Below are 16,965 nucleotides of genomic sequence, written 5' to 3' on the forward strand. Positions count from 1 at the left end.
ATAAAATATATATTTTAAATAATTTTTAAAATGAAATAAAAAAATAAAAAATGTATATAAAAAAAAAGAGAAAGAAAAAAACTAGCAGTATTGATACAAATAATTTCAAAACAATACGTTTATACAAGCTCATTGTTAAATGCCAACAGGATTTCCTCATGGAGCTGTGGACACTCCTAACAGAATAATTCAACTCTATAACACGTTCTTCCTGCCTTATATGGAGAAACAACCCCATCGGTTGAGGCTCGACTATCACATTCGTGTGATATTTAATGAGGTTTCTGATGGCACTGCACCAGCGACTGGAAAACATGAAACTCCAGCCATAAAACAAGCACCTACATGAGGATGTGTACCCAACACAGCAGCTCCAAACACAGATTCCTTACAGATGATGTCATACATGAGATCTTTCACCAAGCTAAATAAATCAGCACAACTAATTTTTTGTGTCCGCCATCAGTCAACTTAAGTCTATTCAAAAGGTGAAGCCTTCTCAACCTTCACCCAAAACGTTCCCATGCAGCTCTGGGACCTTAAAACAAATCCTGACAGCACATTCATCACAGTGATGAGATGACTCACTCATGCACGCTTGTGTACCTTGTTCCAGTAGGCAGTATTAAAGAGTTAGTTCACAGAAAAATTTAAATCCTGTCTTTAAATCATGTCTTTCTGAACCCATATGAATAACTTCTACCCATATGCACAAAACGAGATGTTTAGCAGAACGTTCAAGCACATTTTCATACAACAAAAAGTCTCCATATGCTTTCATTATATGGAAAATTGCAGCAAGCACACTTCTAAAGAAGCTAACAACATTAATGGTTCCTAATGATGTGAAGGAGAGCAAATGTGTGTGTGCTTTATTAAACAGATTTGATGGTGTATTGTGCAGTCCTGGATTCTGACCTGGGATGTGTGACCCGTTGTATTTAATGTGCATTTCGTGAAGTCCAGCCTCTGTGGGCGAGTACTTCACCGTGACCGTTCCGTCTTTGTTGTCGATGATCTCAGGCTGGGCGGTTTTACCTGACGGCATGTGAACCTCACCTGGAGGACAAACATTAAGGGTGTGATTATGGTTTTTGAACAAATATCACTGCAGTTTCACAGGTAATCTACTGTATTCTAGTATGAAACGCTTTATGTGTGACATGTTCATGACAACACTTCAAACAAATCTCAGTACCATAATAAGAAAATATAAATAAATCAATAAATTAGAAAAATACATATAAATTATATAAATGTAAAAAAACATAAGTGTTATATGTTAACATAAGTAATATCTTGATAAATAAAAACAATATCTTTAAAAAATGTATTATATTTTAATATATGTATTGTCATTATTTGTAATTTTTGGCAACAAAATAAATAAAAATAAATAAATAGTTGAAATGTTTTTACAAATGACGACCAATAAATAATATACAATGACAATGAAAAATAAAATAAATAATCAAATAAATGTTGCACTGCCTTTAATTTATGATGATTCAAATAAATAAAATACATTGAGGGTTTTTTTTTGTATTACAGTAATGAGAATTTAAGGGAAAATGTGGCTTAGTTTTCATGAAAATTTGATTATGGGAAAAAAAAAAAAACCCAATCTAAATATATATGATCAATTTTCTTGTTTCTTGTTCCTTTTGGGGTGAAATATGACCCTTTTTTTTTTTTTTTTTTTAAAGGTCTGCATTGAATAGCACAAAATAATAGGTTACTAATTTGTATTCAAATTTGTTTCGAATTTAACTTCCGAAAGGGTTTTCTTTCTTTAAGGTGTGTCTTTTGACATCTCTCACCTGTGATTTCCCCCTTCCTAAACGTAAAGGGAATCACCATATCGAAAGGCCTGTATCCTGTCCCGTTCACACTGTTCGCAGGGATATACGTGCCATCTGTAACCTGTGAGGCAGTGAGTAGAAATCTGAGTAAATGAGAACGGACAGTACAAACGCATCCGTTATAACTGCCTGTCAAACATTTCCCCGTTTAGTCAAGTCTGTGCAATCCATTCTGAAAGCAAGAGCACTGTGGACGAGAAAAGACATTAACAGCCCAGTGATTCAGCCACAGCAGAAGACAAACGTGTGTTAGACACGAAACAGTGGAAGACGGAGACTGTGAAAAACTGTGATCGGCCCCCCAGCACACCTGACAAAGCAAAGCAGCCTGGAAAAGAGAGAATGACATAGAAAGAAAAAAAAACCCCAAACCATGGTAAACATCTCAGAAATAGGAAAAATTATAGTGTGCAAAGAACAAAACAAGTTGAGACATCATCTAATATGAGCCCTGAACAGATAGGAGTCATTTATCAATAATGGTGTCATCTATTTCACCTGAAGGGAATGAGGTAACCACTATGAGAAGAATTACAACTGTGTGTTAAGTTTAGGTACACATTAATATTAATAGATCGGTACCAAACAACACAAATGCTCCCAATCAGAACCTAGCAAACTAGTGAGGAAGAAATTGTAATTTTAAACTTTAATTTTAATCATAACTAACATTTCTTTCCTTACGGGTATAACATTTATATTGGCTTTTCATAGTGAATGTCTCTAACACTTGGGCCAGAATTACTGTGTCTGAAAATTACAAAAGGAGAAATAAAACTAGACAGGTGTCCAGTTTTGTTATGTCCAACCTCAAGATAGAGGCATCCAGATTTGGTCCTACCTAATAACAAAGAATTATACATATAAAGAACCAATCAAGTTGGAGGAAAATTATGTAATGAGTCATGTCACCTTTAACATTAACATTAAAGAGCTTAATCCCTAAGTGTTAGTGTTCATAGGGGGCAAGACGTCATCCAACTCAAAGCAAATTGTCACCAGGAGATGCGCTAGAGTTCATAAATGTTGATTAGGAGAGGCTACACTTAGTTTAACTAAAGTAAGATGCATAGGGGAAATTCTACCACAATTTGGCGAGCCAGCCAGGAGCCTTAAAAATCTCCCTCCATCGGTGGATGAATGGAATTTTGGATTTTGAATTTGATGAAAGGAATTCTTTATTCTGCCAGATCTGCAGAGGACTTAAGGATAGACTCACTCCAGCCTTTCCCTTTGATCTGCTTAAATTTGTTAAAATCTAAATTTGATAATTGTTGTGTTGTGTGTATACAAACATAAGTAATAATAAAAAAAAAAATAAAAAAAAACTGGCAAAGCCAAAATCTTTTAGACTGTGTATCCCTTTATCCCATGGTGATGATGACATGTAGATGTCCCGCTGCAACAATATAATTTCGATTTGACAAGATGTACTTACGTACAGTGACATATAGGATTGAGTTTGAGTGGCCAAGTTGAACATATACTTCTACAAGATCCAGCTTTGTTGGGAATAGGATTTACTAGAGCATGGTATCATACCTATCCAGAACCAGAGTTAATAATAGGTCTGACATCTCTGTATTTTATTACTAGACTTAATTTGCCTAACCTACAGCATCTAACAGCACTTTAGGGGACTATAGGAGCTAAATTATGCTCTCTAAGCATCCTTAGTTTAGAAGGCAATGCCAGAGTTCAATCTAATTCAAATACGCTGTTTAACCCAATTTTTGTGTTACATAAACTACCATTAACATGTTTGGGGATGGTAAGATTTATGTTTTTGAAAGAAGATTTATTTGATCAAAAATACAGTAAAAACTGTGAAATATTACGATTTAAAAATAACTTTTCTGTTTGAATATATTGCACAATGTAATTTATTCCTGTGACGCAAAGCTGAATTTTCAGCATCATTAGTCCAGTCTTCAGTGTCACATGATCCTTCAGAAATCATTCTAATATGCTGATTTGCTGCTCAAGAAACATTTCTTACCATTATCAATATTGAAAACAGTTGTGTTGCATAATATCGTCCCCAAAACCTTTGAACGGTATTGTGTAATTTCAAATCCAAAAGTATTAAGAGTTTTACAGATATGCTTTGTGGTTTTGGAAGTGACATTTCTTAAACTTTATGTGGGCAGAAAGCAGCAGCACATGGACCACATAACAGTTCTCCACTGAGGTTAATGTCAGAATAATGACCAATTTAAAACTGGTGTTCACTCCAAACAAAACTATGTCAGTCTAAACACTCAGGCGTCGAGTTTCCCTCTGCTTCTATCATCAATGAAATGCACTAGTGGGAAAACCAGAGTGTGTTCAAGACTAATCAACGAGAGGAGGAGGAAATAGAGACCGATGAGCCATGAATAGCCATTCCAACCATTTCCTGCAAAAAAAAAAAAAAAAAAAAAAAAAAAATGATGCTTGGTTGGTCAAATGAGAAGAAACTGAAGAGAAACCCCTGGACCAACACAAACAAAAAGCACAAAGAGGTGACCGGGCGGCATGTGTGGAGGTCAGTGCAAAGGCTGGAAGAGAGAGAACGGAGACAGCAGTGAGAGACTAGGGTGAGACGTGTGTCTTTGTACCCAGGGCTGGAAGCCGACGCCTGGTGCTGCCTTTTGCTGTTGGACTGACTGCTGCTGCATCATGGGAACTTCATCTGTTGCCTGGGAAATGATATGTATGGACATGAAACTTCAGATACATGAAGAACACAAAGAAAAATATTCAACGCAAGCATTCAAACACAGACACGCATGTACAATTCTGTTGTACATTTGTTCTTGTTCTTGTTGTTGTGGTAACAGCACTCCATGTGTTGTTATAACAGATAGATAGTGTAGATATAAACATGTTTACAGTTCAACATAGATTCGTCACATAGTTATTAGTTTACACAAATGTCTGCTATTGTACAACTTGCACCAAATGCTGAGAATGTAGGTTTTTTTTTGTTGTCAACAGTCAGTTTAGAAGCACTTCTCATTAAAATTTTGGGAAAATGGGTTGCGCATGTTTCATTCCGAAATGCACGTTATAAGCGACCCAAACTCAAACTCAATTGCATAGATTGAGTTCGTTTGGAGCACCATTTACTGTGAACCGAGACACTGCAAACACTGGATCATGAGCTGCTCATGTGTAAATGAACACAGTGCCACGCTTCACTACGAAACACACGGCGCGTATATTTAATTAAATCTTTACAATTTGATAACGGCACTATTTGATCACATTTTACTCAGATTTATCGTGCAGCCCTCTGAGAATGCATTGTGTTATGAATTACGCTCTGGAACACAAAGATGCATGAAATCAAGCTTGTGTTGCTAGAAGCGTTTTGTTCTTGTGTATGTCTCGGACCTAAATCAAAACCTTACCCATAACGTCACAAGATATGAAAACATTAATGAAATAAGTGTGATCATTTGTCTTGATAATGCAAAGAAACTACATCTTAATTCAGGGTGCCCCCCTCCAAGCTCGAAAGAATGAAGTCCAGATGAGGATATGATGACACAAAGCGCTGAACCTTAAAAACGGGCCCGTATCTATTGCAGCTTCTTAAAAACCTAAAGTCTCTTCAATGTGGTTCTCCTTAAGAGAGCAAGAGCTGATGTTATCACCATTTGCTTCTCACCATGACTTTGAAGGGGCTCCTGGGGATGTTCTCCCCTCCAAACCGCACGTAAATCACGTAGTTCCCGGGCTTAGGCGCTGTGTAGAAGATGTCAAAGGTCCCGTCCTCGTTCTCGATTACATCAGCTTCCACTTCAGTGCCGTCAGGAGTGACCACAATACAGGATACCTTCCCCTTCCCGGCTCCTTTAGCGTTCACCACGAATCCAACTTCCTCTCCAATGCCAATGGTCGGCCCAATGCCAGGTCCTGGTGAACACGGAAAATTTGTTTTGATATAAAAGCTTTCAATAGATTTTCAAGTTAGTTTTTCTTGAATGGGACCATGTTTTCTTGTCCCACCGATCCAAGTTTGTGTTATTCAAAAAATCTGCACTGTTACTTTGTGTAAATGGATCCATTTGATCAGACAGCTTGGTCAAAATTCATAAACACTAATATATAAATTAGAAATATTCAGCACAAATTAGTATTTCTTGATGATGAGACTTTCTACTACAACAAATAGTAGTAGACCACTGAGAAAAGTGAAAGGAAAACCTGATTTTTGTGTTGTTTCAATTAAAACGCATTTCCAAAAAGCAAATCCAAATCACATACAAATGTGGCTTGAATGTTTGTTTGTTTTTTTAAATCTGATTAAGTACTTTTTTTTTAATATAGTTATTCAGACTACAAATAAATGTTATTTTATGTATACATATAGTAATAAATAAATGCATATCAATAATACAAAGATGTAAAATTTATATTATATATATAAAAAAGGTAATATAAATATATTATACACATTTTATATATTATATATAAATATATTATATATAAATTAGTATAAAATATATTATATTAAATGTGTTTATAAATATCTGAAAAATACAAGTATAAAAAAATAATAGTGTAATTATATTACACTTTTTTTCCATTTTTAGATATTTATAAACATTTAATATAATTGATATAAATATATAAATGTAATATTATATAAAAACGATCATATTAATATATAATAACAAATAAATGCCTATAAACAATAGTATATATAAAACTATAATATATAAAAAATGAAATTAGTATAAAAATATATTATCTTAAATGTTTATAAATATATAAAAATAATAAAATATGTAATATAATATTATTTAAATATATATATATATATATATATATATATATATATATATATATATATATATATATATATATATATATATATATATATATATATATATATATATATATATATATATATATATATATATTTATATTACACACACACACATATTAGCTGTGTGTCCAAACAAGTAAAAAAAAACCTACAAAATGAGTGTAGACTTACCCGAGGCCGTACACTTGCTGGCATCTCCTGTAGTGGTCGCTCTCACTCTATATGGAGAAGTTGGGATCTCGTCTCCGCCATACTTGATTACAATAGTGTAACGGCCCACCTTGTCTGGCACGTAAGATACCTTGTAGGTTCCATCCTGGTTGTCCTGAATGTTGGCTTTCTTAGGTTTACCATCCTGATCCTGAAACACAGGAAAAACCATATAAAAATCCTGCAGGACCACCACAAACCTCCTGGAACAGTGACAGGAGATTTTGGAGGTCTTCAGATGAACTGAGAAGCAGTTTAAAAACACTAAAAGACACAGAGAGGAGCTTCATCAACAAGAAGAGACGGAGGAGGAAGAGGTTGAATTTCCCACTGGATTTCCTGCTGCAGTTTGGCTTTCATAAGACATCCATTTATCTCAGTGTTGGCCTGCCACATTGGTCGTGGCGCATGTATTTTGAGTTCAAAACTCCCATCCAAACGGAGAAATCAAATCTAATCCTGGATCACCGCAGTAACTTCTCAAAAGATAAAATAACATGCTGTATCCAAGAGAAAGATGTATGAAAGATAAATTTTGCAATATACAGCTATGTGCTACTTGTGGATCCTTATTCATCTTTTCCATTGCAAGTCAGAAACTGAATCCAAATGTGATTTTAAAGTCTGCTGGCAGATTGAAAACATTCTACTTCAAATCTACATATATTTCATATAAAAAAAAAATATTATATGCATATGTATTTCAAATATTTTTTATGATTTTCATTGTCATTTAAGGTTTTTCAAAGTCACCAGAACAGTATCAATATCTATTAGATGGATGTATGAAAGTATGATGTATGATTTTTGCAATATGCAACTTTGTGATACTTGCGGATCATTCTATTGCAGGTCAGAAACTGAATCCAAAAGTGATTTTACAGTCTGTTGGCTGATCAAAAACACTATACTTCAAATCAACCTCAAAAAACACATTTATATCAGTCAGTGATATTCAAACTTTAATCCGTTTCTTCGAAACCACAAGAGGAAGACAAGACTGAACATGTCACTACTCACGGTAATCTGCACGGACAGTTGACCTTCACCCGCATCCTTGGCATCGATAGTGAACTCGACTGGAAAGCTGGCGGAGAGACCCGTGGTGAGACCAGGGCCGCTGGCACGCACCTTACTGGCATCATGAGTGGGCTGAACGCGGAGTTTGAACGGACTGAAAGAGATATTTGAAGGATTGTTGATGACTACAGTTTGATAACAGTAGCGCTCACAACGGGTGTGAATCAAGCTAGTGAATTAACAGAAGTACCTGCGTGGAATCTCCTGGTCTGCGTATTTGACCGCGACAGAGTACGAGCCCTCAACAGACGGAGTGTAACCCACCGTGTGTGTGCCATCACCATTGTCAAAGACGTTTACTGGTTCAGCCAAACCTGCAAACAACAACAACAACAACAACAACTTGATTATAGTCATTCAAAACATTCAGGGGTATAACCAGTACTGTACTACAGTCATTTTTTTACCCAGATGACCTACTTGAATACTGTATCCCATAATGCAATGTTTTTGACTTTCAAGGCAAATAAAAAAAATAAAAGTTTTATATATATAAAAAAATAAAATAAATAAAAAAATATTTGCTCTAGCAAAATAAAAAATAAAAAAAATAAAAAATGTATAAAATAAAATATTTGCTCTAGCAAAATAAAATAAAATAAAAATAAAAAAAACGTATAAAATAAAATTTTGCTCTAGCAAAATAAAATAAAAATGCAATTAAAATAAAATAAAATATTTGCTCTAGCAAAATAAAATAAAATAAAAAATATAAAATAAAATATTTGCTCTAGCAAAATAAAATAAAAATGCAATTAAAATAAAATAAAATATTTGCTCTAGCAAAATAAAATAAAAATAAAAACAAAAAAATATATATAAAATAAAAAATAAAATATTTGCTCTAGCAAAATAAAATAAAAATATAAAATAAAATATTTGCTCTAGCAAAATAAAAAAAATAAAATAATAACAAAAAATATAAAATAAAATAATAAAAACTTAAAAAAAATAAAATAAAAATCTGAATTTGTTTTTACCTTTAGGTCCCGTTACAGCTACAGACAGAGGAGCGACGCCAGCTTTACTGCAGTCCACAATGAAGGACTGTGGGATTTTAGCTCGCACTCCAGAACCAACACCAGGTCCAGAAATCTTCACCTTACTGGAGTCAACAACATCCTTTACGGGCACTTTGAACGGGCTCCCTATAATGCAAACAAACACTTTTAGGTTCAGACATTGACTAGTGTGTCCATGCAAGCTAATGCAATTCAAATGGAGTCATTATAAGATAAAGACATATGCCCAAGGCACATAAGAAACAGGAAGCAGGTGAAAATACACAAAATAAATCAAGGCCTCCAGCCTTAGCAATAATAATAATAATAATAATAACAAAAATAATTTAAACAAGATTTTTATATATTTTTGTTTGCAGAAACGGACTGCCACAATTGCTATATAGTTGCTTTCTAGATCTGAGTAAGTTTGGAGTCTGTAGTCTGATTAATCTCAACTTTCCAACAACGCTGTCATCATCTAAAATATTACTCTAGCAAGATCTGTACACTTGATTTAAACAATCTGAAAGCCGCATCCATGTGGGAGAATCGCACTATGTGGTCTTGGCACGGTGAATGTTTTCAATGAAACACAAGCCCATAATGTCCACCAGTGAGAATGTGGTAGCCTGCTCTCCTCAGATATGGGAGATCTTGTTTCCCGGGTGTAATACTAATGAAAACAAATTTGCAGGATAGTTCAAGTGGTTTTGCAGGGGGAAACTGGGACTCTGGTTAAAAACATGCCACAATGCATCTCTCAAAGCTCCAGTAATGCTTTCTTTAGGTCGGTACTTAAAGTGCTGTAGGGCTGCAACTAACGATTATTTTGGTAATCGATTAGTTGGCCGATTATTTTTTCCGATTAATTGGATAAAAATCCTAATTTTCTGTATTTATTTTATTGACAAATAACACACTATTGCACATCCTGCCCAATGTCCTTCAAACAAACGTGCCAATTGAATGCTATAACGTACCTGGAATGTGTTGTCCTCCATATGTGATGTTGACGTCATACAGACCAGGTACGTACGGGGTGTATTCCACATTACAGCTGCCATCTTTGTTATCTTTGCAGGACATTTTAGACTCTGATGGGCCTTCTACGGTTATACCCAAACCACCAATACCAGCTCCTCTGTACGGATCAGAAGAAGGTTAAAAATTGTCATTTTATGTTCTTGATGGAATAACAGAACAATATCTGCACTAGATTTTTTAAAAATGTTTTTGAAAGAAGTCTTTTATGCCAAGTCTGCATTTATCCGATCAAAAATACAGTTATATTGTGAAATATTACAAATTGTAATGGAAATTAAATACATTGCGAAATGCCATTTCATGCACAATTTAAGCTATTAAAATAATAGTACACAAAAAAAAAAAAAAATATATATTCTGCCATCAAAATAAAAGATAAAATAAATATTATGTAAACTATTCTTTTAAAACTCATGCTCTAATTAAATATATATTCTAATTTTGGGGTCAGTAAGATTTGCTTAATAAGGCTAAAAAAAAATTTCTATGTGAATATATAAATGTAATTTATTCCTGTGATCAAAGCTGAATTTCAGCATCATTACTCCAGTCTTCAGTGTCACATGATCCTTCAGAAATCATTCTAACATGCTGATTTGCTGCTTAAGAAACATTTATGATTATCAATGCTGAAAACTGCTGCTTAATTGCTTTATGGAACCATTTTGTGATGAATATATTTTTAAAAAGAACAGCATTTATTTGAAATAGAAATGTTTAGTAACATTTTAAAATGTCTTTACTATCACTTTTGAATGCAAAAAAAAATAAATTATCTTACTGACCCCAAACTTTTAAGTGTAGATAAATATTATAACGTTTTATAAAACGTTTTATAAAGACTTTTTTTAAAGCTCTGACACCTGGTGATGATTGAGAACTTGTTGGATTTGTCGGTCAGCGCTTCTTCTAGACCCGGACCCTTGGCCTGCACACGTGAGGGGTCACAACCCTCACCCACCCCAACCTGGAACGGACTCTTCGGAACCGGAGTCTCGTCGTACAGAATCTCCACACTGTGGACTCCTACATTGAGTAGATAAAAGAAAAGAAAAAAAGAAAAATTCACACTCAGCTTCTAAGAAAGAGGCTTATGATGCTTTCAAGTCCTCATACTAAGTTCAGAGGTTGCAACAAGTGATGTTTTGGGGGGGGGAAATGGCTCAATTGGTTCAAAATTGAATAATGATTTCTTTCCACTTGTCTGAAAAAAGGAATTATATGGAAGCAAACTGTTCCAAAACCCCCAAATTGAGAAGTGCATGAAAAAAAAAATGTTTTTTTCCAGTAGTGTCTTGTTTTAATCAATCATCGCTGTGCTGTCGTTGAGCATGATGAGCCTGTCATCTCATAAATCTGGCTAAATTAGCTGTATTTTCTGGATTGCTGTTCTTCAAAATACACAAAATGAACTGTACAAGATAAAACCTGTAGCATTCCTGTAGCTTGTAATTGTGGTTTCGATTCTCAAGGAACACATGAACTGATACAACATATTTGCATTCATCTTGTCGCTTTGGATAAAAGCATTAGCCGAAATGTAAACCAGTGTTTGTTGGGAAGAAACATTTTAAGTAGGATGTTGTGCATTGTACCGTTCTCAAATGGTGTGTATTCCACATTGTAAGTGCCATCGCCTTTGTCACTGATGGCGCAGTCTGTAGAAGCTCCTGATGGGTTCTTCACTTGAGCTTTAATGTGTTTCCCGCCAGTTTTGGTCAAAGCTCGTGCATCCACCGTGAAGTTAGTTGTGGCTTCTCTGAAAACTCCTGCAAACCAGAGAGGAAAAGCACACAAAGATGACTAACTTCACTGAAAATGTAAAAAAAAAAAACCAATGCATTTCCTTTGTAAAAATGGCATTGCTTTTGAAGTCAAATGCAAAATCGTTTTACAGGCAAAGGGTCGTCTTGCACCGAAGGTGGCAAGCTTCAAATCTACAGATGCAAAATGTGTATTTTGGATGTTTTCCGTCAACTAGTCAAGTTATGGAAGCAAAATAGTCCAAAACCCCAATGTTTTTTCCTGCAGTGTCTTGCCTTAATCAATCATTATGTCATTTAAAGCACAACACATGAAGGCCTTCATAAAATTTCTTTTTTTTTTTGAAAGCAAAAGAAAAGGGAAGAAGGTTCATTGAATCATATAAGCCAAAAATCTTCGAAAATCATAGAGGAAAAAGCTTTTCTATTGGTAGAAGGCATTTGTTCTTAAAAGTGAACATGAATTGGCTTTTGTAACCCATTTTATCTTGATATTCAATGAGAAACCCTTTAAGTTAAGACATCAATACCTTCTCCTGCGACTCCTGGTCCAAACACCTTCACTTTGCTGGTATCCACAGCTGGATCCACGTTAACTTTGGCAGGGAAGTTGGGAACCGTCTTTCCTCCGTACTTCAGCTGTAGCGTGTACATGCCCGCAGTCAGCGGGATGTAGGTGACCGTGTAGGTCCCGTCTTTATTGTCCAGAACTTCAGTCTTTGCTTTCGCTCCAGAATCAGACTCGGCCTCCAGCGTCAACTGTCCGGGTCCAGCTTTGGCGCAGTCGACATTCAGCACGCTGATCTCGCCGACCTTGCCTCGTTTCAGGCCGGAGCCGGACGCCACCACCTTGGTGGGATCAAAGGGGTACTGGATGTCAGCGTGGAAGGGCGAGCCGGGAATATGGACGTCCTCGAAGAGAATGTTGACCAGGTACTCTCCAGGCTCGGTGGGGAGGTATGATACAGAGCAGGTGCCGTCGCCATTGTCAGAGCACTCAATTTTGGCTTCGGTTGGACCCTCGACGGTAAGGCCGAGTCCACCGGTGCCTGCGCCCTTGGTGTCGATGGTAAATTCAGCAGGGCTCGCTACAAGACCCCCCTTCAATCCTGGACCAAACGCCTTGACCTGTACAGACAGAAGTACTTTGTTACAACGACTTCTTGTTTTCTGAAAGAAATTGAGTCATGCTTTGGTTTCAACATACTTTGCTGGGATCAGGAGGCAGCATGGCTTCAACTGTGAAAGGACTTCCTGGCACTGGATTGCCATCATAGACAACCTCCACCACATAAACACCCTCCTCTTTGGGGATGTACTTCACTAAACTGGCTCCTTTCCCAGGTTCCACTACGCAGGGCACAGATTTCCCGGATGGGCTGGTGATCTTGACTTCCAGTTTGCCCTGTCCACCTGCTCCACTTGTGCCAATGACAAACTCTTGGTCCTCATCCACCTGCACTCCTGATATAAAACATTAAACAGATTTTTGTTATTAAAATATAGTAAAATCAAAACTAAATTAATTCATTAAAATGAATTTTAAAATAAAAAAAATAAAAAAAATTAGATATGACAATTTTCCAAGCTTGACTTGGATCTTGTATTAAAAAGTAATAATTAATTAATTAATCAATTAAATAATTAATAAAAACAGGTAAATTAGTAAATAAAACATTAAACAGATTTGTTATTAAATTAAAAATAAATAAATAATTAAAATGAGATATGACAATTTCAGGCTTGACTCGGATCATGTATTAAAACATACTAATTCATTCATTCATTCATTCATTCATTCATTCATTAAAATAAACAAATTAATTTAAATAAACAAGTAAAGCACTAAATAAGAAAATAAATAAAATAAATCAAACAGATTTTTGATATTAAAAATTAAACAATTAATTAAAATGAATTAAAAATAAATAAATGAATAAACAAATAAAGATATGACATACGACTTTCCAGGCTTGAAGTTGAAAAATAAACAAATTAATTTAAATAAACAAGTAAAGTAGTAAGAAAGAAAATAAATAAGTAACAAAGTAAATAAAATATTAAACTTTTTATTAAATAAAACTAAATAAATAATAAATAATAAATATTAGATATGACAATTTATCAGGCTTGACTTGGATCTTGTATTAAAACATTAAATAATTAAGTCATTAAAATAAATAAGTAAATAAGTAAATAAAACATTAAACAGATTTTTGTTATTAAATAAAATAAAGTTAAATTAAATTAATTAATTAATTAATTAATTAAAAATAAAACTAGATATGACAATTTTCCAGGCTTGACTTGGATTTTGTATTAAAACAATTAATTAATTAAATAAACAAAATTAATTTAAATAAACAAGTAAAGAACTAAATAAGAAAATAAATAAGTAAAATAAATCAAACAGATTTTTGATATTAAATAAGTAAAATTAAACAATTAATTAAAATGAATTAAAAATAAATAAATTAATAAACAAATAAATTTAAAAAATAAATAAAGATATGACATACGATTTTCCAGGCTTGAAGTTGATCTTGTATTAAAACAATACATTCATTCATTAAAAATAAACAAATTAATTTAAATAAACAAGTAAAGTAGTAAGAAAGAAAATAAGTAACAAAGTAAATAAAATATTAAACAGATTTTTGTTATTAAATAAAACTAAAATAAATAATAAATATTAGATATGACAATATATCAGGCTTGACTTGGATCTTGCATTAAAACATTAAATAATGCATTAATTAAAATAAATAAGTTAAGTAAATAAAACATTAAACAGATTTTTGTTATTCAATAAAATAAAGTTAAATTAAATTAATTAATAAAAAATAAACAAATAAAACTAGATAAGACAATTTTCCAGGCTTGACTTGGATTTTGTATTAAAACAACTAATTAATTAAATAAACAAAATTAATTTAAATAAACAAGTACAGAAGTAAATTAGAACAATAAATAAGCTTTCAATTTTCAATTCCTTGTATCTTGGATTAAATTTAAAATAAATAAATGCCTAAATAAATGAATAAATGCTTAAATAAATAAAATATTATATTATGTAATATAATATATGACATACGATTTTCCAGGCCATCAACTTGGATCTTGCTAAGGTCCAGCGGAGCAGCAACACCAACAGCGAAGGGGCTTTTAGAAATAGGGTCACCACCAAAGGTCACAGTTATCACCATCTCTCCCTAAATTGGTGCAGCAAACCAGAATGACAATGTCAGAAGATAAACACTCAAAGATGTCCAATTTGCCCATTTAAACTCCTTAAACTGCTTTTAAACCCGTGGCTCGCCATACCTGCTGAACTGGAGTGTACTTGACAGTGTGGGAATAGTCATAGTTGTCAATGATCTCAAAGTCTTGGACGGGCTGTCCTTTATTAGGTCCGGAAAACTGAACGTTCAGCGGAGCTTTGCCAGCTCCTTTGGTGTAAACGGTGAAGTGTGTCGGCTTTCCGCTCTCCACACCTGATGGTACATGGGAAAATTGAAAGAGCTGCATGAGTCATCCAATTAAACCCATATTCTGGACAAACCATCTATCAACAAATCCAATGACAAACCTGCTCGGGCGAGTCCCGGTCCCTCTGCTTTCACTTTGGAGGCGTCATGTGAGGGATCCACTTTAACGCGGAACGGACTGACCGGAATTTCCTGAATTTTCAATGAAAACGGCATATGTTTGTACAAGGATTTGAAAATTATTTTTTCTACTAATCTCTATGGTTGTAACTCACTTGATCAGTAAAAAGGATTTTGATTGTGAGCCGTCCCGCTCCAGGGGGAACATATTTGACAGTGATGGTGTCATTGGCATTGGGAATGATGTCAAAATCAACATCCTCTTCCTTATCACTGATAACATTAGCGTCACACTTGATTCCAACACTTACATCACCTGAAAGAAACATTGTGCATAATAATTCACACATGAAATGTGACTGGTTTTAGTGTATACGCAGTAAACGTGCGTTACCTTCTCCAGCTTCTGTGCAGTCCACGGTAAAGTGGGTCGGCTCGTGAGCTTTCAGTCCGGTTCTCTCGACTCCCGGGCCGAACACTTTCACTTTGTGTGGGTGGCTTCCCTTTCCGACATTCACCTACAGGAATAAAGTCTCCTGAATGTTAATTACAGTAAGTAATGTTACTAGGGAATGAGAAAAAAACAGCTAAAATCTTCATTGCACATTCTGAGAGAGAAAAAGCAATGCAAATCAAGGCATTGAACGTGATGCATTGACAAATTAGTATTATTAAAGTTAGTATTTGAAATAGAACAACCAGGAAAATACAAACGAAACTCAAACTCACATAAATCACACAGACATTTAAACATATGAAGTATTAGAATTTATTGAAAGTGACATTTTAAAAACATAAATTCAGTCATGAATCAAACACTTAAATGCTTTATGAAAGTCCCTTTTTCCTTCTGTAAACAAACATGTTAGTACTTAGTTTGAGCAATGCATTTTTCCAGAGTCTTTAACATTCAGCATCATGACATGTTTGCATGAGCAGTCAAGTAAAAGCAAGTTGCATTATTTAAACTACGCAGCGAGTTTGCTTTGTGAAATGGACCGTACGATTATAGAGTGACATATGAGCAAATGTTCACATTATACAGGAGTAATCCTTCAATTCATGCATGCGCGGAACATTTACCATTATTAGTTTAGTCAAACTTATTTTGTACTTTGTTCTTCATAAGTTAAATAAAGTTTGATATTTTTCATCTTCATTCTTGACTTCTGGAAAAAAGCAACTCTGGATTGCAAACACCACAATACAACTTTTTACAATCATCGAAGTAGTCAGTGTTGATATAATCTAATACAATTTCCTACTGTGCAAAATTATTATGTCTGAAAATATCTCTGACATCAAAAGTAATTTCAAATCACTTATTGTTACAAATATACTGATTTTTGTGCTTTTGTAGTAACAATAATGAAGCAATAATGAATGATTCTCTTAATGAGAATGAGATAAAACATTGATTTAAAAAGGCATTGAATTTGATCCGATTAAAAATGTGATTATATAGCAAAAAAAAAAAAATATGTTTGCCAGTATTAAAATACAAAAACTGCTAATCTTAAGAAACATGCAATGTAATCACACATTAAAAATCATTACTAGGCACTAGTAAACATT

The 16,965-nt window shown here is 34.1% G+C and overlaps 1 protein-coding gene across 1 annotated transcript in view; it reads right to left on the reverse strand.

Annotated features, from left to right (window-relative positions):
• Positions 1-16,965, reverse strand: part of LOC125256713 (filamin-B) — a 90,048-nt gene that overhangs the window by 18,820 nt on the left and 54,263 nt on the right. Inside the window, exons 14-31 of the mRNA XM_048172913.1 lie at positions 15,785-15,908; positions 15,546-15,706; positions 15,372-15,462; positions 15,107-15,276; positions 14,877-14,994; positions 12,990-13,246; positions 12,313-12,910; positions 11,615-11,788; positions 10,883-11,045; positions 9,956-10,116; positions 8,952-9,119; positions 8,162-8,285; positions 7,912-8,065; positions 6,853-7,042; positions 5,518-5,765; positions 4,463-4,543; positions 1,821-1,923; positions 919-1,059 (exon numbers count right to left, since the gene is read on the reverse strand). Of these exons, the coding sequence (XP_048028870.1) occupies positions 919-1,059; positions 1,821-1,923; positions 4,463-4,543; positions 5,518-5,765; positions 6,853-7,042; positions 7,912-8,065; positions 8,162-8,285; positions 8,952-9,119; positions 9,956-10,116; positions 10,883-11,045; positions 11,615-11,788; positions 12,313-12,910; positions 12,990-13,246; positions 14,877-14,994; positions 15,107-15,276; positions 15,372-15,462; positions 15,546-15,706; positions 15,785-15,908 (3,226 nt within the window). The remainder of the gene's footprint in view (positions 1-918; positions 1,060-1,820; positions 1,924-4,462; positions 4,544-5,517; positions 5,766-6,852; positions 7,043-7,911; positions 8,066-8,161; positions 8,286-8,951; positions 9,120-9,955; positions 10,117-10,882; positions 11,046-11,614; positions 11,789-12,312; positions 12,911-12,989; positions 13,247-14,876; positions 14,995-15,106; positions 15,277-15,371; positions 15,463-15,545; positions 15,707-15,784; positions 15,909-16,965) is intronic.

The sequence above is a fragment of the Megalobrama amblycephala genome, linkage group LG21, assembly GCF_018812025.1.
Source record: "Megalobrama amblycephala isolate DHTTF-2021 linkage group LG21, ASM1881202v1, whole genome shotgun sequence".
Lineage (NCBI taxonomy): Eukaryota > Metazoa > Chordata > Actinopteri > Cypriniformes > Xenocyprididae > Megalobrama > Megalobrama amblycephala.